We start from the raw sequence: 27,774 nt of genomic DNA, 5'->3' as shown, positions 1-27,774 counted from the left end.
ATACAATCTTAGTGCCCTGGTACCAAAATGATATCTGGCTAAGTAAGGACAATACAATTGAGGAATTGGTTATGGCACTACGATATTGCTTTGAATTGTAAGTTTGGTTATTGTCATGAACACTTTACAGACCAAATTCTGATAAATGTATTCACTACAAAGTCAGGTAGGAGCTATGAAGAGAATGTTCACTTATTAGCTGTAGAAATGGAAAAAAAATGTGGAGCACACTGAGTTGGGAGAGACCAACTTGCTGACAAGTACTGGTCGGAAAGAATCACAAAGGAGTACATGGGGAGGACAACGTCGTGAGGTGAAGCAATGGAACAGAGAAGGTGCACAATGTGCTCAGCCAAAAATGTGGCAGAGATTCCTGGCCATTTTTGCCAAATGGGAAAGAGGAATAAGGGTTTACAACATTTAAAGATGCTTCAGATGAGGAACGCAACATTTGTAAGTTGATCAAGAATCTGACCGTGCACTTTGTGTGGCAAATGTGGGAAGAAGGGGCATTTAGCCAGGTGTTGCAGGAAGGTCAGAAGCCACAACAAGATAGTGGGCAAGGTAACGGCATGCACGTGGAGGAACGATGCAGTGAGTGTGTGGAGATCAGTTCTGTCAAAGCTTTAAGAAGTGTTCCAAAAAGAAAAACAAATTTGCACCTTGATAGATGCTTATGGTCTAAGCATTGAGATGCTACTTGATATTGGATCTCACTATACCTTTGTGAATTGTAGAACGTGGAAGTAGACTATTAAGTGGTGTACATGGAGCGAATGAAGTATTGGACATATGGCAACATTATGATTGACATTATAGGTGAGTTGGAAGCAGAAGTAGGGCTCAAGGGAATGCAAGTCAATACAACAGTTTATGTAACCAAGAATGGAACCTGCTATCCGGCAATGACAAAGCATAATTGGACATTAAATTAGAGTCCAAATGGAGAACAGTAGGTGTGTACAGTTCATATTGTCTAAGAACGAAGTGCTATGGAGAAAGAATATAGCATTGTGGCCCACTGGGGAGTGGATAATAAGGGTATTTAAAAGGTTTTATGCATAAGATAATGTTGACAAAGGGTGCATGCCCTGTAGTGTCAAGTCTTCGAGCAGTTCCTTTAGCATTAAGAGGAGCGTTGGATCAAGAAATGGAGACTTCAATCATAGGCAATTTTAAAGGCGACATATGCATCGGGAGTGGCTTAGTCCCGTAGTGGTGGTAAGGAATGCAAATGGATTAGTGAGGTTGTGCATTGATCCAAGAGAGCTAAACCAGGAATATGGTGAGATTTCTGCTTTCTAAAATGAGTTAGTCCTCAGTGTCTGAGGCAACCATGTTCTCGTTGTTGGATTTTAAGTCTGTATATCACCGGGTGAGGTTGTACCCAGTCTTCCGAGGTCACCACTTTCATCACAACAGTGGGGCTATTTCATTGTATTCAAATAGTTTTGATTCGTGTCTGCTGCTAGTGTTTCAGAAGATGATGCATAAACTGTCAAGGTGACATTTTGGTCTTGGGTGGCAATAAGGCAGAACATGATGGCCGATTGAGGCTATTACAGAAATTGGGTAATGCTGGAATCACATGGACTTTAGAGAAATGCATGTTTAGACAAGCCAAAGTGGTTACTACATTTACAGAGAGACCATGAACTGCCGAACATTTCCCTTGGGATTCTCTTCTAGCTATCTGGTTCAGCTAGGTTATCCAGCAAAGAAGGCAGTTTAAATGTCATTTTGTCAAACACTAGTACCTGGTCCTTTAAATCCTTTGAGACCTAAGCTATGTTGTCGCCTCAATCCTGGACCCGAGATGAAGGTTGAAGGGATTGTATCCCTATTTCTTTTCATACTGGAGCATTATTTGAGTGTCACCTGCATACATTAGTAACTGACATTGAGGTTAGCTGTGGTCCTTTGTGAGCATCTAAGCGACATGTAGAGGGAGCAGATGCGTTGGGTGTGAGGGGTATCTTTGCAGGGTACCTCTCAGGACGTTAAGATAAATGAAACCATGTTAATTCAATGGTTATTGTTCTGGGGGAGCAAAGTCCACACTTGTACTTCTGTAACTGCTGTCCATGTATGTCCTTGGACATGGTTGACTAGGATGGTTTCCCATGTAGTGGAAAGGTGCAATTGTGTTTGGGTGGCCTAACTGTCTTCATCAAAGGTTCTTCGAATGTTCTTGGTTGTCTACAATGTTCTCTGTTCTTTCGCAATGGCAGCAAGCGATGGATAGGATATGGTATTGATCAGCATTGCCCTCCAGTGCTCCAGATTTTGAGGTGGGAGTATGTTACTCTCTATTTTTAAACTTTGAGAGTAAATGTGATTTTAACAGAGTAAAAATGACTTTTCTCCTTTGCAAGTGTAAAATGTATGTGACATCCAGCAGACGTGTGCAAAAACTGTATGGAAATCATTAATACGCGGCAGCTTTCTGCATTGTGACAGAATACACCTTTCATTATTTGGCCATTTGATATCTCCTGTACATATTTAAATGTTGAAAACACAAAAACCTAGCCAATTATAGTAAAGCAAGCATGAATTGTATTGTGTGTTTTGAGGTTCGATAGCAGAATTGTCTTTTTATGTTTAATGAAAGTCCTTGTTTCCTGGAACTATTACTACCTAATGGTTTGCCAATGTTAAGATACAACAGTGCAGAGAGGCAAGGACTCCATGCTAAATTCTATATCTAATCTCATGGTCAAATGGTTATTTATGTAGCACTTTTGGCAAAGCACTGTACATATAACATATTTATCACAATTATCACCAAACCGAAGTCGGTACTCCTTTATCGACCTTGAAAGGATGAAAGGCTGAGTTGGCCTTGCCGGGATTCGAACCTGCAACCTACAGATCATGCACAGATCGCAGCAATGAGTGCTCAACCTGCTGAGCTATCTTATTGGCTAACATCCTTCAGAGGTGGGTTAACTGAGGATTGACTGCGGTATAATCAGTTTCCAGATGTTGGACAAACCATGTATGAAGCGCTATCTGGATTATCACAGGGACAGGTTTTGCTGAGTTTCTATTTCAATTACAAATGTAACTTTAATTTGTTTTTGAACAGTGCTTGCACTTCCTGGCGAGTCAGTCAGGTTTTGGATGTTTTAATTGTCGTGTTCTGGATTTGAGGGGCTAGAACACCTGTGATTGGTGGAATGACAATCACTTACCCGTGAACAAAGACTCTGCTGCCACTGGCCATTTGTAGTAATGTACCCCATTGACTGCAAGGTTGAATGGAAATAAACTAGACCGTGCATAGTCATCATTTTACACTGTTTTTATAATTGGAGTGTTTATTAAATTATAAGTGTAAAAATGATCTTTCTCCACACGATTATGCACAAAGTACAGGAACTCTGAAAAATAAAATTGTGCAATATTGGTTTGCTTTTGAAAAAAATAATTTGCTAAAAAATTGATTCTCAATTGCAATTTAGTTTTCCATCTTAATTTTACAATCATAAAATGCTAGGTAAATATGCACAGTGCCTCTGTTTGCTCCATGAGCAGCAACACAGCAGAAACGGAATGGAAATAAACCATTCCTTGTATCACGGTGTGCAGTTCCTTTTTTTTTCTTGAGAAACGCATTCTGTTTCAGAGGCGTTTATCCATGGTTTGCAATTGCATCCATGTAGATGCAAATCAGAAACCAGAAGGCTTGTTTTGTCAAGTAGCCTGACCTTTGCACTGCCCTCTGCTCTGAACTTATGTGTAAATGTATACAAGAAAATGATAAAGCTGTCATATTTACAAGATTTTCATAATTAAAAAGACCCTTCACGCACCTTTTCTGGAGGCCTGTTGCCCTCATGAAGCCCAGTTTCTTTTGTTATCGCTAATTGGTTTACTCAATGCATTCTCATCCGAGGCTTTATCAGTAACTTCAAACACTATTGTGCCTGTAAGTGACAGAGCGCTACGTGCTCTGTTTCATTGCCCCAGCCATTTCACACCAGTCTGTGAGGGTACCTCTGGTTGTTGGAATTCAGCAGGGTACAGCCACCTTTACCCTGGGTTGCCATAAAGGAAACCTGTGTGTATATCCAGTAATGCTTCAATTGACAAGACCTATGTGGCATGAACATGTGGCCCTATATGATCGTAGCTATTGCCTTCCTCAGAGCGATGGCATCAGCTGTCAAAACCAGATATAACCTTAGTGTCTGATTTGAAGCTTGAATTCACACCTGAGAGCTGGGGGGGAAATGCCAGTGGAGGTTGAATGAGATGGCCGCCATTGATCGGGTTGCTGGCAAATCTTTGAAGGTTATTTGGAGCAGAGGTATCCCCACAAACCTCCATATGACTCGGTTGTGTTCTTGTCAACTTAAGGCCAAGTCCGAAGTACAGAAGAAGACACCCAACCAAAGAGGAAAACGTGAGGTATCTGTTACCTGTACTCTTAAAAGAACTGTTCTGACTGCAAAGTCTGCCTGATATCTGTGAACACAATACTTCTACTGACCAGAGGGAACTGAAAACTGGCTGTGCCTTGCCTTAACTCGGTACACCAGCTGAGTTGCCAGCATCTGAAGGTCCAGAACTCCCATTATGTATTGACCCGATGCAGAGCTGACATGAGTAGGAGGTATGCAAAACAAGAGGTAATGACTGGAAGGTTTGGAATTGATCCTAACCTCTGTAATTGCTCTGCGCAACCATCCATAGTTATTTAGCCTGCCAAGCGCATACAGAAGGGGAAAGATCATACGCAAATCAGGCTTGGTCCCACCCCAAAAGGGGCAGTCCGGCCTGCACTGCTAGGTCACATCCCTTCTGCATAAGACCACAAGCATCCTCTGACATGTTTCGGCCTGATTGGGCGTAATCAGTGAGTAGTAGCTTGGGTCTCTAGGCAGCATCAGAAACTTAAAGCAATGGCAACCTACGGAGTCGAAGGTCTTCGGATGCTATCGAAAGTAAGAAAAAGATGCAGCAAAAAGTAACATCAGAACTCTCACTCTCCTAAAGTGTCTCCACTCCACTATATCTTCAAACATTGCAGCTACACCAGTACCACAACTCCCACAGTTCTTTTCAGATCAGCAGCACTATTGGTTTTACAGTAGTTCTCATTTTAAAATAGGAGTGTTGCCTGCTATTGGTCAGAAATTGATGAAGGTACCTAACTGGGCGTTGGTGATCCCCAAAGCAAAGTCCTATCCGTAACATTGACCCATCTTGTTTAAATCCTATTGGCATTTACTGCATTAGTCAACACGATTCATCCCTCTGTAATCCGCCACTTCAAAAATATTTCAATACTCAGATTGTCCATTGTACAAATCAACAGAGACTACACCATCACTTGCATATCAGTTTCTTGGACTACTTAGAACCCTTAACCAAGAAGGTAGTATCAGTCAACCCACGACACTTTTCTCTATGCTGGGGGCCTCTCCATGCCTTTTAGGAGCTCCTGGTAAATTTTTTCATGAATGTCAGATTTGCTAAACCAATCTCACTTTCAGAGCGGCCTGTTGTTATAACTGGTGTTGGTGGGTTTGTGCCCAGATAGACCTGCCTCTCATTTGGTGTATAATTTAACTTGCCACCATCCATATGTAAGACACTACGTGCATACATTCTGCTGGGCATCAGCAATTGTCATGCCAACAGCTGTCAGAATACACAGATCTAACATAAGTGTGCACAGAAGGAAATATGTACATGCAAAGCTGAGCAACTGTTTTTCATGTAGTTTTCCATTGAAAATCATAATTGGCCCTAAGAGAAACCCTTCATATCAAAAAAGCTCTCAATTGACACAGCTCAATCTATTAATCTGTATTATAGGGTGAGTGGGAAGTATGGTGTCGTCGTATCTGCTGAAAGTAAATTCATGTTGGCAGCAATGGGACTGCACTTTTAGGAAGTGCCCCAGCTGGTTGTTCACATAAGTGCAATCCTGTTTTTGGTTGGCAAACCTGCTACAAATGAGCTAGTCTGCAAATTGGAAGGTGCATTCCTGGCCCTATCGGGAATTCTGCTCGCGTGTCTAGAACCAAAGCTATTCTACATTTTTACATTGAAATATTGCACTAAAAACTGGAATACCTTTTGAAGGTAAACCGCTTTCAATTGTTTACTGTGTCATCACAGCCTGAATGCACAATTTTGGCTAAATTTAAAGATCTAGCACGTTTGATAGTGGCCTACAAGGAGCTGGTTATAATTGCCAAAATCAAAATTGCCTATTCCCCTCTCTGTTAATCACGAACAGATGTTGGACCTAGCCCTAGATGCTGCTTTCTCTGCTGGATAGGCTTAACATCTTTCCAGGACGAAAAAACATTCTTCTCAGGTGCAATACTGGGAAGTGGCGCTTGAAAGGAAGCTCTGGCACTACAGTGAGGAAGTACCACCTGGGAGAGAATTTCTGGAATCTTTGATCTCAAGTTAACACAATGGTTGGGTGTGTGTAGTGAGTCTGAGAGGAGCTGTACCCAGGAGAAGGGTCCCGCCATCTTGCAAATGTTTAAGTCGTACTCCTTACTGTGACCTCTCCCAACCTCCTCCAGCCAGGCACTCTGGGAGCTGACCTCAGAACGAAAAACTCTTGTTAGGATTGGCCCCTGATCGGACATTTGGAGTGGATCAATCCCCTGGAAAAAAAACTATATAAGGGGATGAGACCTCCCCTTAAGAGACTCACTCGTTGAAACAACATGGGAAAACCATCTTAGAGGATTTCATTAGAATTGTTTTTTTTATAAAGATTGTCGAAGGTCACCAAGCCTTTGGGTGATTATGAGAATTTACAAGGAGGCAGAAAGGTGCCCCCTCTCCAAGGGAATACTTGAAGTGACCAGCTGCTGGAAGAGGCCTATCTGCTGCTTGGACACTGGTGTCCAGGACTCTGCCTGCTGACATGGCAATCCTTGGAATTGTGCATTGCAACTGTCCTGGCTGGGAAGGGGTGAAGACAGATTCCACTTTCCTCAAAGTACCAGGGGAGAGTCTGCCAGCACCCAAAATAAGACTGGGGTGTGGAATTTTAGTTTTTGAATCTTCTCGCCCCAAGGACAAGATGTTGGACAAATCGACTTGTCCTATAAAAAAATGAATTGTCACTCTGTGGCCTAGAGTTTATAAATATGGCACACTGTCAAGTGGAGTGTTCAAGGAAGTGGCAGCTGTCTGCCACGCTGGGTCACTGAATGGCGCTGGCCATGGCATGTGACAGACATTGAACCACAGTCCCCAGAAAACTACGTCAGATAATGCGCTAGACCGTGACACACTGCCAATCCTGGCCATGCTGCCAGGACGCTGCAACATTTAGCCCTGTGTGTGTGCGCCACACTATGCTTGCGTATGTTACCTGTGACAGCTTTTCTCCCAACTTTTTTTTTTTTTTCTTTTCTGGCACTTTGGACTGTGGCTTGCTGTTGGCCTTCCCCTTTTGGACTGTTGTCTACCTCTGTATGTGGATTACCTGTGTATGACCCAGCCTGCATCACAGACCTGATTCTTGTTTTGCTCTGGTTTGTATATGCCCACATAAACCCTACTTAGTCGTCTGGGATTACTTCAATGCATCCCTTGCAGCACCTCCATAATTTCCTTGGACTTTTATGCCTGCTAACTCAACGAGGGAGACTGGACTAGTTTCTGCATACAGAACCTCCTGAGGTTTTTGGAATGTTGGTGTGAGCATTGTTCCCTAGAAAGCCCCCACGCATTGGGAGAGAAATAAATTAACATTGCTGTTTTATTAATACCTCCTTTTTCTCAGCTCTGCTGCCTCTTAGCGTGGCTTCTCTGCATATTCGCCAGTAGGCCAGCTGGATCAATCAGTACCTTCTCTCCACCATGCGGCTTCACATGCTAACCTAGGCTACTCCCAACACCCACCAGTGCTCTGTAGACAATCCTACCCCAGGGTCTTTTGTTTGCCCCCTGCCTTGACAAACGGCAGAGATGACACTGCAGCTGTGGTCCCCTGTGGCAATCCCTTCTAAGCTATGCTTGATCTTTCACCCTGAAAATGCACTCCATACTCTCACTAACCGGCTCTGAGAGTGCTTTGACTTCCCACATGCAAAGGAGCAGGCATTCTTTGCTGGTCTCTGCTGAGTCACTGCCATTGGTGACACGGATAGAGCACCAGTCCCTCCAGCTTTTTGAATTCCTTAACTGTGTCCAGCAGGCAGAACTCTGGTCCACAGACTCGACAAGAAAACCTGGGAACAGAGCGGCACTGGGAGCTATGCAGGAACTAGCCTTCAGTTGTGCCCGACAAGCTACACTCTGTTGGGTTCTTTCCTTACAACTGGGTACTGGGTACTGCACAGCATCTGTACCAGTGCCACATTCAACCATTATCTTTACGATGTGTGAAACATGGTTCCTAAATATGTTTGTCTTTTGCTTTTGGAGTTTATCCATCCAAGTGCAGTCAAGACCTAGGAACATTCCTAGATACTTTCTGAAATCGAATTGCTTGCCTGTAATCTTCACCAACACCTTAATTGCGAGTTATAAAGGTATATTTAGTGTAGACATTATTCAAAGTAATACTTCTATCCAGAATGCTCTTCTAACCTGCTCCCTCCTAGGTTTACTCAACCACAACATGAGCCAAAGAGAGCTTATCGATTATTTGCATAGTTTGGGTATGGTAACCCCACACCATAAACCTGAAGCCAGAATACCCCTCTTAGCACTGGAGCTGTAGAACCCAAATTGACTGCTTTCCACAAACGGTTTAACCACTTAGCCTATTATTTCCCAGATAAACTTATGAAGGTTTAACAGGTCAAGGGTTATTTGTGCAATTTTTTATAGAGGCTATTATGCTGCTGTTGAGGAAGCCATTGTTAGACAGACTTCCAATTATGGACCTATTTCGTAGCCGCCTTCCAGGGTTAAATGTTTGAAGCAGGTATTTGTGTATCAACTTTAGGCCTTTCTAGGTAATGTTCAAGACACGCCTCTACCCAATTCAAGTGGGTTTGGGTCATAAGGGGATGGAAGCTTAGATTTGTCTGTCTGACTCCACAATATCGATCAACCTTATTTTTGTAGACCTGTTAATCACCTTTTATGACATCTGTCACTACTTTTACAGTTAGAAAACTGAGGGTGCATGATTTGGTTTATGCCTGTATTCGGTCATCTGGTGACTGCACGTTCCCTCTTACAATCCACCTACAAACACAACAGTGACAATGCTTTATAGTATGTACCCAACAACGTCCTCTTACATTCCACATTCCCTACTCAGGAATTGACACTTTCTGATACTGATCTGTAATTTCGCTGCTAATTAGGTTCTCATCACACAGGCTTGAAATGGGTTTTAAATTTTAATTCGGAAATGCCTGGTTAACCACACCTTGTTTCCACAATATTAAACGTGAAATTATTGCATTTCTGTGAATTGTATTTGAAAGGTGATCCCTTTGTTTTGCAGAAGACGAAGTGATGAGCAACAAGTTCCCTTTGATATTAAGCGGCAGCGGATCCAGTCTCCGCAGCAGTCATCTGCTCTACTTCGTCAATTAGTGCCTTTAAGAGAAGAACGCAGATATTCGGTTCCAGCGTCAATGAAAATACCAGTGATTCAGGCACCACCTCGGACCCCAGATGTGAAAGGGCGTTTACCTCCGTTGCAAGATTCTCAAGCTACGCACTATTTAGAAACCACGCTTCCAGTTGCCAAAGATAAGGTATTTGTAACAGTTTTAATTTTCAGTTGCCTACAATGCTACCTGAAACCATAGAAGGTAAAGAAATAATCTGTTAATGCTATGCTTTGCTTTTGTAATGTTGTAGGTTTTCTTTTGTTTTCTGCTATATTTGTAAAATGCAACGTTTGCCATTTGCATGGGAAACTGTGCTCACCCTGGTTGGGTTTCTTTCTTGTAGTGTCCTTCAACTGAGGGGTGAGCTGGATTCATGGCTGTTGGTGTTAGTATTATCTGGATGTTAAAAGTGGATTGGTAGGTCTGGTGAAATTGTGGTTGATTTGGTGTCTTTTTTGTTTTCAGTTTGATATTTCTGCAGTGAGGAGCGTAGTGATTGGTTAGGACCTTTTTGGTTTGTGGATGGTGTCTTGGAGCGATCAGAATCTTGTTCGTCATACATTTTGGTCTGTCTGGGTGGGGGAGAAAGGGTGTGTGTGCGATCAAAGGATGTGTTGTGGCGGAGTCCTGACGATAGCCTGCCCTTTGTGGTTCTGTAGTTCTTCTCCAAAGACATAAAATGATCATGTAAGATCAGTGCATTGATTAGTTTACTGTAACCAGGTGTTCCAAAACAACTAATTAGCCTGGCTCGAACCCCAGACCTGCAAACTGAACAGGAAAACCTTTACATGACTTTTATATGCTGACGACATGAATATTTTTCAGTGCATTTTATATCTACATGCCATCATACTTAACTACTACACTGCTTGAGATATTGCTTAATCCCAAGCATGGCTAAAACACACATCACTCCCCCATGAGCAGTAGAACAAGCAGTGGGGGCAGCTTGAAAAGAACAAAGTATTCCACATAGGACCAATCTGGAAAAAGTTCTCAGGTACCTAGAAATTAAACGGTAGTAAGAATGCAACCTGTATCTTATCGAGAAGAGCTGTCTCTGGCAGATACAGGTCTGTGGACCACTGCTAGGTGGTGGTGCAAGTCTGTGCACTGTGGTAGATACAGCAAAACCAATAAACGTCGAGACTGAGATGGGTAGATCATCCTCCCACGGAAGTTCCAAACAGTTCTCATCTGTCTGGTTAGAGCTTTGGTGCAGTGAACATATCTGTTAGTCTGTTAATAAAGGCTATCAGGATGTAACCAGCTGCGAAGATCTAGAACATAGGAGAAATCCCTTTAACTATTTTCCCAATGAAATCTAAAATGCTTGTCACTGGATTGAAGGAAAAGACTGAATGCATCAGCCAGTCTGTAATGGATCCCAGGCTGGATCTCCCTTTCGATTGGGGGCGGGGGGGGCGGTGGGGGCTTGCTGGTAGAGTTTGATCACCTGTTGGCCAATCTGGTGCTTTTTCCAGCAGGCCTTTGGCCATGTGCATTGCTCAGTTTGATGCGTCCTCAAAGGTTTCTATGCTGCTGCTAATCTTTTAGTTCAGGAGAATTGCCGTTTTCTAAGGGGCTTCAGCTTCCCTCCAGCCAGTTTAATGCCACTAGTTCAGTCTGCACTGGCGGATGAAGACCGTGGTCAGGCTGGCAATTCCCACAGGCATACCACAAAGCGTTGAACTGCACGATGTAGGATCCATTGGGTAGTAGTGCTTTGCTACTAAAGGTTTCCATTTGGATCGCGCTTAATGTACATATGGTAGAGTTTGACTTCTGTTCAGACCATTCAAGTTGTCCTGTCCTGGCATCTTGCGTAGTGTTCCCACACAATCTTTCAGGGAATACTGATGAACGCAAGCATGGGTGTAGGTCACCTCATAGATGGTTTGTACGCAATGATCCTTCACTTGATGCATGGTACTCCACGACTGCAACTTCTCACACATTAGAGATGGTCTTGTTGGCACAGGAATGTTCAGGATTCCATGAATTGTCCATGACAGGAGGTCTTTGTCCCATGCTGATAACTCGTACAATGTCGTTTTGAAGACGCTCTGCAGAGTACAGGTAGACTCTGGAATAGCCCGTCTCTGAGCCTGTTTTGATAAGTTCATTTCATTCAGTTGTACTGGCCATGTTATGGCTGTCCAATCTGGAACTTCCGTTGACAGTGTGTCCAGGAAGTCTGTGATCATCAGAATTATTACTTGTTGTTCAGCTTGTAGGTTTTCCGAGTCCTCTTGGATTATATGTACCATGTACCACATATCTCAGGCTGTATATTCCCTGTTGCAATGCAATTAAGTTGTCTTTAGTGGTAAGAAAGCTCTTCTCTATTGAATGATTTTGCAATCTTTGGATTTTCAAAACGGCTTCCTTACAGGTGTAAGACGATTCTTCACTTCTCGTTTCTCTTTTGGTCCTAGTCCATCTATTGTGTCTAGGATTGCTGACAAAATACCGGACTTTGCCCATGTTTATTTCACTAATGACCTCTTTTAAAAGTGCTTGCTTTGCCATTAATTGACATTCTTTGCCTATGGATATGGCATAGGTTTGTGAAGTGATTTTTGTAGCCCTAGCATTAGAAGTACCTAGACCTATGCCTTTGTGCCTGCTAGAAATCTCATTGATGTGGTCCAATCTACTGGAACGCCCAAGGCATTTGCGAAATGTTCATATTTGTTTTCTTGCTGTGCTTCAAGCTGCTCAGTTGGCCACCAGAATTTGCTGTCTTTTCCAATTGGGATTTAAGGATAATTCATGAAAACTACATGTTACTTCAAAATGGGTGTAATTGAGGAAGTAGCTCAAATGTGGGTGTTGACACACCAATTCTAGAGGTTCAGTTCCATGTACTTGCCAAAATTCACCCCCTCTGTCATGTTAAGAGGGTCTCATTCTTGCCATGTTTTCTGTAATTGTGTCATAGAATGTTTGATCATACACCACAGAATGTGTGGACCATACAAACTGACATTTTCCGCAGCCACTGCACTGGTCTTTGCTTGTAAAAAGAAAGATGTCAAAATATTTCACAACACACATGACCTGACATGTTCTCTAAATTCTCCAGATTATCTTCAGGATCTAACAGTGCTCCTTGAGGAAATGCTTCTATCTTGGCCCTCAACATGTTGATATAGTTCTGTGACATGCATCTTAGGCAATACTACCCTAGATTCATCGATCATTGATGGCGTATTTACCTGGACTTATATACTAGGTCCAGTGTAGGTGTTATACTGGCATGTCCAGATCTGAAGTAACTCGAGTGGGTATATGCTAGTTGATGTTGAGACCCCATCCTCATCAGTGGCCTGCACCTCCCTATTGTGTAGTGTATGTGGTAAGGCAAAGGTTGACATGTTCAAATGTCTGCTGGTTATTTGGATCTCCATTGGGGTTACAAAATGTCTATTGCTCAATAAGACAAAAAAGGTGAGAAGACAGCCACAGAAAAGTATAAAACAGGATTACTGTTCCAATGAACGTTTTAGTTCTTTGTACACTTCGGATGGTCAAAAATCTTTGATGGATCTTGCGCTTGTCTTTATTTCTGGCCTTGTTTCTGGCTCATCCGTTCCAGGAAAAGTCGGAAAAAGTCTCGAGGTTCAGGAGGTTTCTTGATTAATTGTTATCTACTCCTGCCTGCTTGTCGGGTTGTTCAAGATGGTTATTCCCCTGTTCCCAAGAGAAGAACCTATCTGGAGCTGGCTTAAGGTGTGGGCTACCGATACTGGACTCGTACCTTTTTTAGGAGGCAGAGCTGGCAGGGTGGCTGTTCTTGAGCCAATGACTTCAAGTACCTTCACAGGAGGCCTGTAGCATAGTCCAAGTGCTTCTTTTTCAAGGTGATAGTTTTTTCATATCGATATGATATATTTTGATATTTGATATATTTTATTTATATCGCGCTCATACACAAGTGTTTCAGAGCGCTGGGTGATGTGTGACTTGTCTTTATTTTGATACTATGGTGATTTTTGAGAAGCGTCTGGCCTGGTGAGAGAACTACAAGGATTGTATAAGTCAGGCATATACATGGGAGAGCCAAATGGCAACTCCTAAGGTGTTTTACCCTCACATTGACAACGGCGAGATACGTTTTTTATGCTACGATTCACTAAAGGGCCATGTTTTACCCAATTATCTCCAGAAGAGGATGCACTTAGTTAAGGCTTGCTTTATTATCCCATTGTCTTTCTCGACCACCCCATTTGACTGTGGTCGAAACGGGAAATGCAGAGTACAACCCCAGCTTGACCGGGCCTTTCTTAAGGCTTTGCCAGAGAAGGCTTGCCCATTGTCAGCTTGGAGTAATTTCAGTGCTGTAGTAGCTAATGAGGGCAGCAATCCCTTTCTGACCTCCTTAAAATCTGCTTTCTTCTAGAGAATTAACCAGGTAAAAATGATATAGAAGTCTACCATGACTAGCAAATACTTATACTTGTTGACAGGTGTCAGTGGACCTCTGTGATCCATATACATGATTCAAATGGCAGTGTATCCCTTGTTAGTGTGTTCTCAGGTGGTGTTGGGAATTGTCCACGTTTGTTTGCAAACCTATGCAGCAATACGCTATATACTGACGTACCACTTTACTAAGCCCTGGCCACCAATACCTGATTTACAAGAGCCGTGCAGTAGCCGACACCCCAAAGTGGGTTGTGGATACACTTGCATGTGCTGCAGAGATTAGTTTCAATCTATTCTGCTTATTTGGTGGTAGCTTGTCAACAAGGATTGCTACCATCACTGTTCTCTTTATAGTATAGACGGTGCTGCAGGTAAGATTTTGAGGTGGGAGTATTTTACTCCCTATTTTTAAACTTTTGAGAGTAAATGTGATTTCAGGAGAGTAAACATTACTTTTCTTCTTTGCAAGAGAAATGTATGCAACATCTAGCCGATGTGTGCATAAACTGTATGGAAATCATTACCATGCAGTCACAATTATCAACAAACCAAAGTTGGTACTCCTTTATCGACTTTGAAAGGATGAAAGGCTGAGTTGACCTTGCTGGTATTCAAACCGGCAACCTACTGATCCCGCACAGATTGCAGAAACGAGCGCTGAATCGGCTGAGCTATTTTATTGGCTAACATCCTTCAGAGGTTGGTAAACTGGGTATCTTCTGAGGTATAATAATCAGTCTGTATGTCTTTGCAAGAACTTAAACTAAATTAGCTGCCCTGCAACACGGGTTAGGCAACATGTATGTATGTTTTTGCAAGCACTTATGTAACTAAGCTTTCTGTAACAGCGCCGCGATGCCCGAGGATTGTGCGCTTTATATATTCAAATAATTAAACGGTGCCTTGATATTGGCAAACCATGTATGAAGTGCTACATGAAGTAAATACCTATCTGGATTATTACAGGGACTGGTTTTGGTGAGTTTCTATTTCAATTACAAATGTAACTTTCATTTGTTTGTTTTTGAACAGCGCTTGCACTTCCTGCAGAGTCAGGTTTTCAATTTGTTTTTTATTTTTTAATAGTAGCCTTGAAGATTTGCGAGGCTATAACACCTGTAATTGGTGTAATGACAATCACTCACCCTTGAGCAAAGACTCTGCTGCCACTGACCTTTTATAGTAATGTATCCCATTGATGGAAGACTGAATGGATTGTAAACTAGGGCGTGCATACTCATTTTACCCACTGTTTTTATAATTGGAGTGTAAATTAAATCTGTGTAAGAATGAGCTGTCTCCACTTGATTATGCACACAGCACATTAACTCTGAAAAATCCAATTGTACAATACTAGCTTGCTTTCACTGGCAAAAATAGCATTTGTTACAAAAAAATTACTCTCAATTGCAACTTAGTTTTCCATGTTTATTATACAATCCTAAAATGCTAGGAAAATAAATATGTGCAGTGCTTCTGTTTGCTCCATGAACATCTACACACAACACAGCAGAAGCTGAACGGCAAGAAGATTCCCCTTACGGGGTGCATTTTTTTGAAAGGCTTCAGAACAATTGTTTGAGGGTTTTCTCCATAGCTTTAATTTACATCAATGTAGATAAAGGCTTGTTATACCTGTACTCGGGCCTCCAGATAAAGGTTGTAAGTAGTGGGGAAGCCTTGTGGGTTAGAACTATTTGCATCCAAACAGGACTTTGTCCTAAACTATATATGTAGCAGAGCGTGTTAATGGTGCCATTACCATCCGTAAAGTCTGCAGTCTTGCAGCCTGATCAGCAAGCGCATTGTCTACTGTGCACAGAAGTCTTTCAGTGTATATTGGTATCGTGGTAAGTGAGTCAGGAGGAGGTAGACCCATTTTTGTCATTTCACACTTTTATTCTCCTCCCTCTTTGCAGGCTTCTGCTGCCCTCGATGTTGAGCCCAGTTTCTTCTTCTTTCTGTGATGGATAGTCTTCATCTCTATCTTTGTGGTTGCCTAAGCCGTATCCCTGAAATTGTAGGTATTTTTTCACACCACATCTGCACTCGTAGGATCTTTTACACCAACCAGCTTCCTGCCTGGGACTGGTACTATCCCTCTCTACTGATACTGTTCTATTTTGAAGGGTCGCCCTCTCTCCCACTACTATGTGGGGCAGACTGGAAGCGTGCGTCGTTCCCTTTCTACCTTTTAGCTCAGAAGGTGTTTCTGCCTGGTTCCTGTCTAGTATCCGTAGTGCTAGTGCGTGGTGCCCTTTTAGTGTGCTTACTCTCACTTAATATTTTCTTTTACCCTCCACCTGAAGACTTCTCACTGAGTCTCCTTTTATTAGTGGCATAAGTACTCCCTCTATCATGGGATAATTGCCCCCAGATATACCTAGTCCTAAACTCCTTGCTGCTTCTACACCCCAGGAGCTCCGTATCTCTCCCAGAATGGAGGTTAATGCTGTAATTGAGTGAGTCTCTAATAGGTGATGGTATAGCAAACTATACACGGACACCCAGCTATCAGTTTTCCATATGTGGATTACAACCGGCTGGCATGATTGCTAAAGCCCTCTGCTGAGGAGTAACTTGAGGATAGGCTGGCTCAAGTTAGTGGAATACCATTTAGGGATGTCCTCTTGCCTAGTGAGGCCACGTGCCCAATAAGGCGTTGAGGGTCTGAAATGGAAGTGCTCCTTCCTCCCCTGCTAATACTTGTCTAGGTGGTGCTGGTGTAGCCCCCATAGCTCTGTACTATACAGGTTGAGCATGTACAGTCTGTGTCTCCTCAGACTTCCATAGTGTTCTCTGGTATAGGGGTCATTTGCATCCCTATTTGGGTGGTACCTAGGTATGTGTTCCAAGGTTAACCCTTCCATAGTAAAAGTGCCATGCCTAGCCCTGGTAGTAGGATATGTCAAATCCCCTTGAAACCAGTTGTGCTGCAAAGCAAACTCTGGATACTTGTAGGGTGCATACTTTATTTGGTCTAGGGCATTTCTAATGTATAGGGTTTCAAACCTCCCCCCCCTGACTTGATGCCTGGTGTTTTCATGTATGTAAAAAGGGTTTCCCCAGGCAATCCTCCAGGCACAGCCACTGTGAAATTGCTATCAACATCCCCAACACCTCCTTCATGTAACCATCTGGTTACTGCTTGGCAGCAATCTCCAGGTATAGACATGAACATGTGGGTTAGCCATTCTAGTATCTTAGCTAGATGGCTATTAAGATGTGCCCAACAGACGCCCAACTTTTCACTAGTGTCTTTTTAAGATCTTTATATGTAATTAATTGTATCGCCAGGCCTGTAGCAACCCCCATTAGCCCCTCTTCAATAGCGAAGTAGGGAGAATATTTTTTAGGGTGTAGGATTGTTTAAGCTGTGGGACCCCTTTGTGGTTGCCAAATGACCTGATTCTTATCACCTCCCCCTCGCAGAGTCTTTTCGCCACCCCAAGTGGAGTGCACTAGACCTAGGAGCTGTGGTAGGAATATAGGTAGCCTATACCTGTCACTGCATCAAGAGAGCAGGCAACAAACCCCTGCAGTAGGTTTGCCCCCTCGCTCCACACAGGATTGTTTTACTAAAGTTATGTATTTTGACGTTCCACATTTGAAACCTTTTAGTAACCCCTTCCTTATGAAAACATGCACCATATACAGTATGACAATAAACAGTACTTCAAAATAGATGCCACACACTTAATACATAGCCACACATGCTTCTGACTTGATTCTCAATAATGAACACTGAATGAATGCTCTCACTCTCCTGTAAAGGGTAATTACTGTTATTATGAGGAATTAGTAATAAACCCTAATGGTGAAAATGTAACTACACAACACACTCAATATGCAAATGGTTATAAATGAATGTGCAGGCATCATTTTCTTGCCCTCTGTCCACTCGGGACAGGTCAACCATCTCAAAAACATAATAGCTCCTTAAAAGTAATTGACTACCGCACCAATTCTCACTACACAGCCTCATACAATAAATTGCCTTCTTAATACCTCTCCACTTTCCCAATGTGATATTAAAAATGTGTAAAACTGGCTCTCCTATTCACAAAAAATCCCCAAAATATCAAATCCCAAAATCACCTATTAAAATCATCATGGTCTCTCAGCAAAATGCATCCAAAAAAGATATGAATGCCTTAAAATATTTAGTGTTAATTCAAATTGACCATAATGCAAACAATAACCAAATATGAATAAAATAGCTCCTTGGGTGGTGAGCTCATGGTCCTAGGTAGTACTTCCCTATATAGCTCCATCAAAAATAATAGTTCTCTCAAACGGCACACAAGAAAAGCCCTTTGAGCTTCTGCAGCCTGTTAAGATTGCTTTCTAAAATTTAGCTTGGTGGATGGAATTTGGGAGGCCACCCTAGCTATAGTGAACAGGGCAACTCTTGAGTTCAGCCAAACCAATCGAGGTAACCGTGGAGTGGCCAAGGCTAAGTCTCAAGAGAGGTGAGTGGGGTCAGGGGTCCACAATGAGCCCACACAGTGAAATACACGATTCTCCTTGGACAGAAAAGTACAAAAATACTTATCATAGGCCAAAAATCACACTATAAAAATGTATCATGCAGGTGGCTAATGCAAGGCATACAATACACCAATACACATGATAAGTAATTAGGCATTTGTGTAACCAGTTCACAGAAATAGAAACCCATAAGTGTATGAGTACATCCCTAAGTTGAATGGGGCCTTGTACCCAAACGATCACAATCTGTTTAGAAGGGATAAAGTTAGGAAATGTTCCGTTGTGTCAAGATTGTTCCAGATGTCTTTCCAGAAGTCTTTCAAAGGTATTTACAGTTAAGTCAAGTAAAATAAATGTCCTAGCTTCTAGAGCTGCTTTTTCAATAAACGTTTTAAATGGAATGGAATATAAATCAATTTGTTCACAATCTTTATAATGGATCAGATGGGGGGGGCACCGGTAAGTATTGTGACTATTCACCACCCTTACTCAGACTTTCCCAAAGGACTTGGCAGGTCAAATGGGGGTTGCTTAGGTAGGTCTCTCCACTGTTGGATCCAGGAAAAGATGCCCAGGAGCTGTGGGTACAAGGCCATTTCTGGTCTGGTCCAGGAGCTGAGTACAACCCTTTCCAGTGAAGAAATGCACCAGGCACAGATGCAGGGCTCTTCAGGACAATTTACCAGACTGGGAAGGCCTGTTCCAGAGACAGTCAACACACAGACGACAGCGTCTCAACAGTCGCGAACAATGGAAGCAATCCAGAACATGATCCGTTGATGATCAAACTTTGCAGGAAGATGACTTGTAAGACTAGCTAGAGACCCCTGAAGTTCTAGGCAACAACACAGAATGGCAACGCTTCTGGCACAGTAGCCCACAACTGAGCTGGTCAGTCCACCGGATGGTCCAGTGACAAATCCGAAGGTTCCAGGCTGCAGGACCATGAGAAGGCAATGATACTAGCTGGTCCCACCAGTCCAAAGGGTTGAAGCACCAGCAAAGGTCTTCTGAGATCAGATAGTCCAGCAGGGCTTCACCAGGACAGCAGCAAGAATGGTCGCTAGGCCTCTTCAGGATTCATACTCGTGGCTTCCGTCTGCACAACTACACAGGATACTTGACTCCTTCTGATAGCTGGAATGGCTGCAGGACCCTTCTTATTCTAAATTCAGTTGAGAGATCAAACTCGGCCCTCCAACAGAAAGGATGTCCGCCGCTCTTGCTCACCAGCAGTGGTCCAATCGGGAACTGAGGCTGACTCATGCATTCGCACTAGACGTACTACCAGTTTGTGGATTGGGACCAGACAGTGCCAGCACACTTCCAGAGCCCATACACACATGGCATGACCTAGCCCTCAATCAGCAGTTTTCCCAGGAAAATGCACGACTATAAAAGAATTCCTGACCTAAGCAGTCTAAAAAACCAACTGGCCAAAGAACAAGCAAAGGATCTCGTGGTGTAGCCATCTTGGTACTCTAGCAACAGTTAGTAGCCAAACATGCTAATTAAAACATTGCAAAAATGCTCGTCTTTGGTTACATTTAAAAGTAACCAGAAATGTCTTTGGTGTAAGTCTAGGGTGAAAAAAAAGTTTCCACATTGCACTGCTTTGGACGATGGTTTGTGCAATATGAAAAAATTACCCAAACACAGTTTCCCAGTACTGACAGTCTGAAGGACTAGTCGGTTTCCCCAATCACAAATGAGCAAAAAGGCCAGTGAAGTGAAGTTGAAGGCTTCGCTTCTCTAAGTCCGGACAAGGTGTAAAACAAAAGCAACAAGTTTGGGGGAGTCCATAGAAGGTGGAGGGACAGGTGTATAAAAGAGAAATCTCTCTCAGCCGAGCCCAACATGCAATTTCGATGCTTCAAAATCCAAGCAGAAAAAAGGACCGATGATTGCCCCCCCCCCCCTCTTTTCTCCATAGACTATCATGGAGAGAGTAGTTCCTGGATCCTTCAGCTCTGCCTCTGCCACCAGCATTGTCTTGTCCAGGATCACAAACCGCACTCACTCCCCCCTTTAGATGTCATCTTTCGATGGGATGGTCCGACGATGTATTCCATATCTGACAGATAATGTCCACAGCTGTGCTGCTTTGGAAAATCTTTGGCGTCCTGCGTCGTCCCCGAGGACGACCTCAGACGGCCGACGTCACCCGATGTGATAAGTAGGATGCACGACACCCATAGCGTCAGTTCCGTTTTTTCCGCGAACGTGTTCGCTTCGTGAATCTCGGTATGCCTCGGCTCGTTGGAGTTTGCTGTTTTCTATTCTCGGTTCGTTGAACCTGTTTGGTTTGTTGTGAAGACCTGTTCGTGGTGATGTCTTTCTTGTCTTCAACCCCGCGTCCGGGCTTCGAACTGCGGGGACTGTGGGTCCAAGATGTCGGTCACGGACTTGCACGCCGCCTGCCTCTGGTGCCTCGGGGAGGCCCACGATACGGACGACTGTGTCGACTGCCAGTCGCTCATGGCAAAGGCCTTGCGGGAACGCAAGAAGAAGCTGTCGGTAGGCTGGGTGTCTAAGCCCCGGAATCGAGGTCTGCGGGGCTTTTGACGGATGACTCGAGGGGCGACTCTCCGCGTCATCGTCGGAAGACCGGTGGGTCTCCTTCCAGGAGTCGGTCTCGCCACTCCTCCGCCTCTTCGAGGCATTCCAGGAAGTACCGGCATAGGTCGCCTTCCCTGTCCTCTTCCGAGGACTCCGCCCGTCGGCGGGTCGCTTATCCCTCCATGCAAGCGACCGCCGGCATAGGTCGCCTTCCCCGTCCTCTTCCGAGGACTCCGCCCGTCGGCAGGTCGCTTATCCCTCCATGCAAGCGACACCGGAGGAGGGGGGATTCTGGAATCGCAGGGCACCGGTCTGTCCGTGCCTCCGAGTGGGGTCGGTCGGCACCGGTCGAGAGACGCCGCTCATACGCTTTCGGGCTCGAGTGGTCGGCACGGCTCGCGGGAGAGGTCCCGCTCGGACAAGGGTAGCCGTTCTTGCCATGCCCGTGCCAGGTCCCGGTCCTCGACGCGCTCGAGACCGTGTGATCCTGTGCCGTCTTCAAAGAAGACATTGACGCCTGTGGCGCCAAGGTCGTCGACGATTTCTCTCGAGGCTCCGCCTCCGAGGGGGTCGTCGGCACCTAGGTTGTCGAGAGACCCGCTCGGAGCTCCGGCTTCGCGGACTGTGTCGCCGCCGATGCTGGCGGCGCTGCAGCTGACGTCAACGCCTTTTCTGTCGACGCAGACTCGTTCGGCGTCCTCAACGCCTTTCGAGGCGGTGGTGTCGGATGGGCCCCGTGGCACGGGGTTTGCCCCTAGAAAGGCCATGGCTAAGGTCCGTCACTGCTTTGGTCCACAAAGGTCTTCCTCTCCCCACCTGGAGTACATTTCAGAGGGTGATGAAGGATCTGATGGCGGCCTGGTTCCGGTTCCAGATGACCTGATCTCGGGCCATAGCCAGTTTGTTGACCTGCGGCAGTCGCTGCATGATGCCAGTGGACTGGACACCTCTTCGGAGGTGGAGTTTTGTCGGCCGGAGCCTGGCACTCATGCCGATTCTTCATATCGGCGCCTTATGTCTCGGGTTACCGAGTACTTGGGTTGGTCGGCTCCCCCAGGGGAGTTCGTTCAGGATGATTTCACGGACATCCTTGATCTCGGTCCACCCACTGACAAGGTTTTGCCTTTTCATATGGCTCTGCAGAGAAGGGTGGCGGCGGCTTGGACTGCTCCGGAGAGTCTCCCGGCAGTGGGTAAGTCTTTGTCGTGAAAATACCGTCCAGCCAGTAGCGACCCCCGCTACTTGTCTAGGCACCCCACCCCGGAGAGTTTGGTGGTGCAGGTGGCTACGGCCCCGGCAAAGCAGGTGTCGTATCCTACCATCCCTCCGCATAGGGACGACAAACGTTTTGACGGCTGCGCGAAGAAAGTGTTTTCTTCGGGGGGGGGTATGGCGCTTCAGGCGGCCAACTCCATATGTGCCTTGTCTCGTTTCACACACACTCTGTGGAACTGTGTTGCATTAGCGGCTGATCATATTCCCAAAGGGGACGAACGGGATGGTTTCCTTGCTATGGTTCAGGATGGCAAGGATGCTATGTGTGAGGCCGTTCAGTCGGGTTTGGAATTGGCGGATTGTGTCAGCCGGTCCATGGCGGCGAGCACCGTAATGCGCAGGTTTGCGTGGTTGCGGAAGTCTGGGTTTGCTCCTGATGTGCAGTCCCGGCTCCTCAAAATGCCTTATGACGGTGAACACCTTTTTGGCAGCAAGGCTGACGAGAGCCTTGAGAGGTTGCAGACCTCCAAAGCTGCAGCGAAGTCGTTGTGCGCTGCAGTTCGCCAACCTCCGCCTTTTCATCCTAGGGGACAGCAATGGAGGGGAGGTTCCTTTCGCTATTACTCGTCCTTCAGTAAAGCGAGGGGAGCTAGCAGTCAAAGAGGCCATCGTAAGAGTGCCAGAGGTGGAAACAAAGGTACTCGAGGTGTCAAGGCTGCTCGGGCAGTTGCCTCTTTGCCCTCAGGCAACGCCGCAGCCGCTACCACTCAGTCATGAGGCCAGGTCCCATGGTTTGCCAGTTGGGGGAAGGCTGGCGCAGCATCTTGTAGAGTGGCAAGCCATTACTTCGGATGTGTGGGTTCTGAAGATCATAACCCACGGCTACTGTCTTCCTTTCCGGCAGAGGCCTTACGACAATCCACCAGGGAACCTCTTTGAAGTATCCAGATCCGCTCCTTGCTCAGGAAATTCAAGCCCTGCTGGAGGAAGGCGCCATAGAACTGGTGCCTGTAGCAGGGAGGAACAAGGGATGGTATTCCCCTTATGTTTTGATTTCGAATAAAGACGGGGGTTTGAGACCCATCATGGACTTGCGCGGTTTGAACAAACTCCTCAGGAAGGACACGTTCAAGATGGTGACTCTTTCTCAAGTCCTCCAGGCCCTTCAGCTTCAGGACTGGTTGGTGTCTCTCGACCTCAAGGATGCTTACTTCCATGTGCCGATCCATCCCAAGCACAAGAAGTACCTGAGGTTCGCGGTTGGCGACTCGCACTTTCAGTTTCGGGTCCTGCCGTTCGGATTGACCTCAGCCCCGAGGGTTTTCACGAAGCTCATGGTGGGGGTGGCAGCGCATCTCAGGAAAGGGGGGATCCACGTCTACCCCTACCTGGACGATTGGTTGATCAGGGGGAGCTCTCCCGAGCAAGTCCTGGATCATCTGTCCGTCACCTGCCACTCGCTTCACAGGCTGGGCTTCTCCCTCAATTTAAAGAAGTCCCATTTGACGCCAACGCAGCGGCTCCAGTACATCGGAGTAGTGCTCGACACGTCCCTGGGGCAGTGTTTTCCTCCTCAGGTGAGGGCTCTTCACATTCAACAGATGGTGCACAAGATTCAGCTTGCCCAGAATCTCCCAGCGTCCGAATTCTTGAGACTGCTCGGCCTCATGGCATCCTGCATTCTTCTGATGCCAGAGGCTCGTCTGCGGATGAGATCTTTGCAGTGGCACTCAAGCTCCAGTGGTCTCAGTCCTCCGGCAGTCTGTCGGACCCTGTTCAGGTGCCGCCCTCGGTAGCCCCGGGACCTTCCGTGGTGGGCCGTCGAAGGCAATCTGATGAAGGGGGCCCCATTTTGGCTGCCCTGGCCGGAGGTGACGATCGTGACGGACGCATCCCTCACGGGATGGGGAGCTCATGCCAACGAGTTGACAGTCAGTGGTCGTTGGTCTCCGTTGGAGTCCAGACTCCATATCAATCTGTTGGAGATGAGGGCCGTCAGGCTATCCCTGAAGGCATTTCTGCCAACTGTGCGCGGAAAGAGTGTCCTGATTCTAACGGACAACACGGTGGCCATGCACTACCTCAACAAAAGGGGGGAGGGCAGGGTCACTTCCGCTGTGCAGGGAGGCGATGCAGCTCGAGTTCTGGGCCATCCAGCAGGAAGTTTCGATCTCGGCGGTTCATCTGGCCAGAGACGACGACAAAACAGCGGACGCTCTGAGCAGGCAGAGCACGATCTGTCACGAGTGGGACCTGGCTCAGGAGATTCTCCTGGAGATCTTTGCCCTTTGGGGGACCCCTCAAGTGGATCCCTTCGCCTCCAGTGTTAACCGGAAGTGCGAAAGGTTTTTCCTCGCGGGAATTTCCTCCAAAAGGAGCCTTAGGAGACGCGTTAGTGGTGGAGTGGTCATTCCCACTGCTGTAAGCGTTTCCTCCAGTCCCCGTCATCCCGCAAGTGCTGCGGAGGTTACGGAGGTTCGGTTCCCGGATAATCCTCATTGCTCCGGCGTGGGCCCGGAGGACGTGGTACCCGGACCTTCTCGACTTGTCCATCTGCCCTCCACGTAGTCTTCCCTACCGAGACGATCTGCTCTCACGGGAGGGGGGTCAGGTTCTCCATCCAGAGGTCAGATCCCTCAATCTTCACGCTTGGCTTCTGAAAGGTTGAGGTATAAGGATTGGGACCTCCCTGAAGACGTGATGTAGGTGTTGCTCTCGGCCAGGCGGCCGGCAACTAAGTCTCTGTACCGTTGCCGTTGGAGAAAGTTCTGTGACGGGTGCAGAGTTCAGAATGTGGATCCTTTTGAATGTGACATTCCCATGGTTCTGTCTTTTTTGCTTTCTTTGGCCCACAGGGGCTTGCAAGTGGGGACCATTAAAGGTTACCTGGCGGCGCTGTCCATATTTAAGTGCTCGTCTGAAGAGTGTTCCTATTTTAAGATTCCTTTAATTTCGCAGTTTTTGAAAGGGCTCACTAATGTGTTCCCTCCATCACCTTTTTTGGTGCCCGGTTGGGATTTGAACCTTGTTAAGTTTCTTATGGGTGCTCCGTTTGAGCCTTTACATTCTTGCCCTTTGAGGCTGTTGAGGTGGTTACTTCCGCTCACAGAGTGAGTGAGTTACAGGCACTTTCAGATAAGCCACCCTTCACTGTGTTTCATAAGGACAGGGGTGTCCTTGGAGTTCGTCCTTTTCTTCTGAAGGTGGTTTCGGAATTTCATTTGAGCCAGAAGGTTGTTCTTCCGGCGTTCTATCCTCCTCCACATCCTGGTAAGGAAGAGGAGAGGCTCCATAGGCTTGATCCTCGGAGAGCGTTGAGCTTTTATATTTCGCGCATGTCCCGGGTCAGAGTGGACGATCAACTTTTCATTGGTTACGCTGGAAAGCGTTTGGGATAAGCTGTGACGAAACAGACTTTGTCTCGTAGGATTATTTTAGCTATCTCTGAGTTACCGCTTGGCGGGTAAGGACCCTCCGGCTGGCTTGCAGGCCCATTCTACCAGGGGAGTGGCTGCGTCTACTGCCCTGCAGAGGGGAGTTCCTTTTCGTCACATCTGTGATGCAGCCACCTGGGCTTCAGTACATACTTTTGTACGTCACTAGTCCCTTGATTCCATCAGAGGGCAAGCTCTGGCCTTTGGCAAGGCAGTTCTCTATTCCGCAATTTGATTGGGCGTGCTAAATTTGTATTCTTAATTCTTTCCCACCTCCTTGCTTGGTACTGCTTTGGGAGTCTGTCATAGATATGGAATACGTCGGAAGACCCAATCCCCTCGAAGAACAAGTTACTTTCTTACCTGGTAACGTTCTTTCGATGGGATGGTCCGACAACGTATTCCATATCGCTCCCTCCCTTCCTTCCCCGCTGCAGAATTTCTTTTGCGCTTGTAGCTTACGATTGCAGCTTGCGTTCTCCAAGGCCTTGTGTGTCTGACTGGCAGAAAACTGGTGGCACACGTTCTGGGAAAAAACTGAGGCTATGGGCGTCGTGCGTCCTACTTATCACATCGGGTGACGTCGGCTGTTCCTCGGGGACGGCGCATCGACATCATCAACGCAGGACGCAGACGCCAAAGATTTTCCGAAGCAGCACAGCTGTGGACATTACCTGTCATAGATATGGAATACGTCGTCGGACCATCCCATCGAAAGAACGTTACCAGGTAAGAAAGTAACTTGTTCTTTTAAAGCTTTACGGCCATTGTGAGGCACGAAACAGATTTATCTCCAAGCCCATCGGTCCACAATCTCCGTCAAATTTGGCCTATCCCGGAAGCATTGTAGTTGATTGTAGCCTTCCAGGACTTCACTGTTCAGTAGAACATATGGTACTAGTTATCAAAACAAAAGGAACTATTGGAACACATCCCAGACCATTGGCGTGCAGACCAGCAGCAATGTTAAGTTACTCGGGTATCCAAAACAGCTGATTAACCTGGCTCAAACCTTTACATAACTGTTATATGCTGACCACATTTATATTTTCCAATGCATTTTAATATGTACATGACATGATGCTTAGACTATACGGCTTGTGATGGTGCTCAGTCCCAAGCATGATTAAAATACATTACAGTTTGACTAAGTTACAGTAGTGCACTATATTGGGGCGGAAACCTAGTTGAGCTATCTACCACACCTCAGGCAAGCAGAGGCCTATGTTACCATGAGACACAGACCCCAAAGCCTTCAACAAAAATAATTGTATATTTACATAACTGGCAACCTGCGCCACAATCCCATACTGTTTTTTTGGGCTCTAATAATCAGAGCTGCTACTCCTGATTAAACACTGTTTTGTTACGATTGCTTTGTACAGCCAGCCAACGCGTGTTTTGACCTTTTTAGTGTCTTCCTCAGGGCTGTAATATATGTGAACATCAAACACATACATAAAGCATTGTATGTAAGGGACGAACAACAATTAACAGGAATTCCAATGATTTGACTGCAGAAGAAAAAACAATCTGAATTATTTTTGTTTCAAGCATGGAACCAAGGTAGAAAGGGAGAAAATACAATGGGGGGAGCTAGGGGAGGGCAGTTGGGAGGATGGCGGGGAAAGGACGACACATCATGAATATCTTCATTATGTACATGTCAATTTACATTATACATGGAGTAGGTTTCAATGTGCAACACCTCCTTACTCCAGAATTCATTTACCAAAATGTGTTCCAAGTGACCACCACCTAATCCCATCTGACAATACCTCATTGGGTGTTTTATGAAGTGTTTAAAATCTCTTGTCCAATGACGAATTCACCAGAATGCAATCCTTATGACCACCACCAAACCACATATAGTGACTTCCTATGGTGACTGTGTTCTTGCTGCATTCTATTTAAAGATGGGGAATTTGGTATAGTTACCCGTTTAATCTACAATATTTAACACTGCCTCCTAATGGTTTTCACATCTGTCAATACCAGCACCAACCCATTGGTTAACTTAATCAAAGTGGTTTCTGTATTGAAGACAAATGTACTCATTGGTTAAGTCCAAACAAACC

The 27,774-nt window shown here is 45.5% G+C and overlaps 1 protein-coding gene across 1 annotated transcript in view; it reads left to right on the top strand.

The window, feature by feature from the left end:
* Positions 1-27,774, top strand: part of TENT2 (terminal nucleotidyltransferase 2) — a 1,145,598-nt gene that overhangs the window by 337,278 nt on the left and 780,546 nt on the right. Inside the window, exon 3 of the mRNA XM_069627408.1 lies at positions 9,452-9,707. Coding sequence (XP_069483509.1) covers positions 9,452-9,707 — 256 coding nt within the window. The remainder of the gene's footprint in view (positions 1-9,451; positions 9,708-27,774) is intronic.

Source organism: Ambystoma mexicanum, chromosome 6p (assembly GCF_040938575.1).
Source record: "Ambystoma mexicanum isolate Mex_15411 chromosome 6p, UKY_AmexF1_1, whole genome shotgun sequence".
NCBI lineage: Eukaryota > Metazoa > Chordata > Amphibia > Caudata > Ambystomatidae > Ambystoma > Ambystoma mexicanum.
Note: the sequence above shows the minus strand (reverse complement) of the source record. Positions and strands in the feature narration are given on the sequence as shown.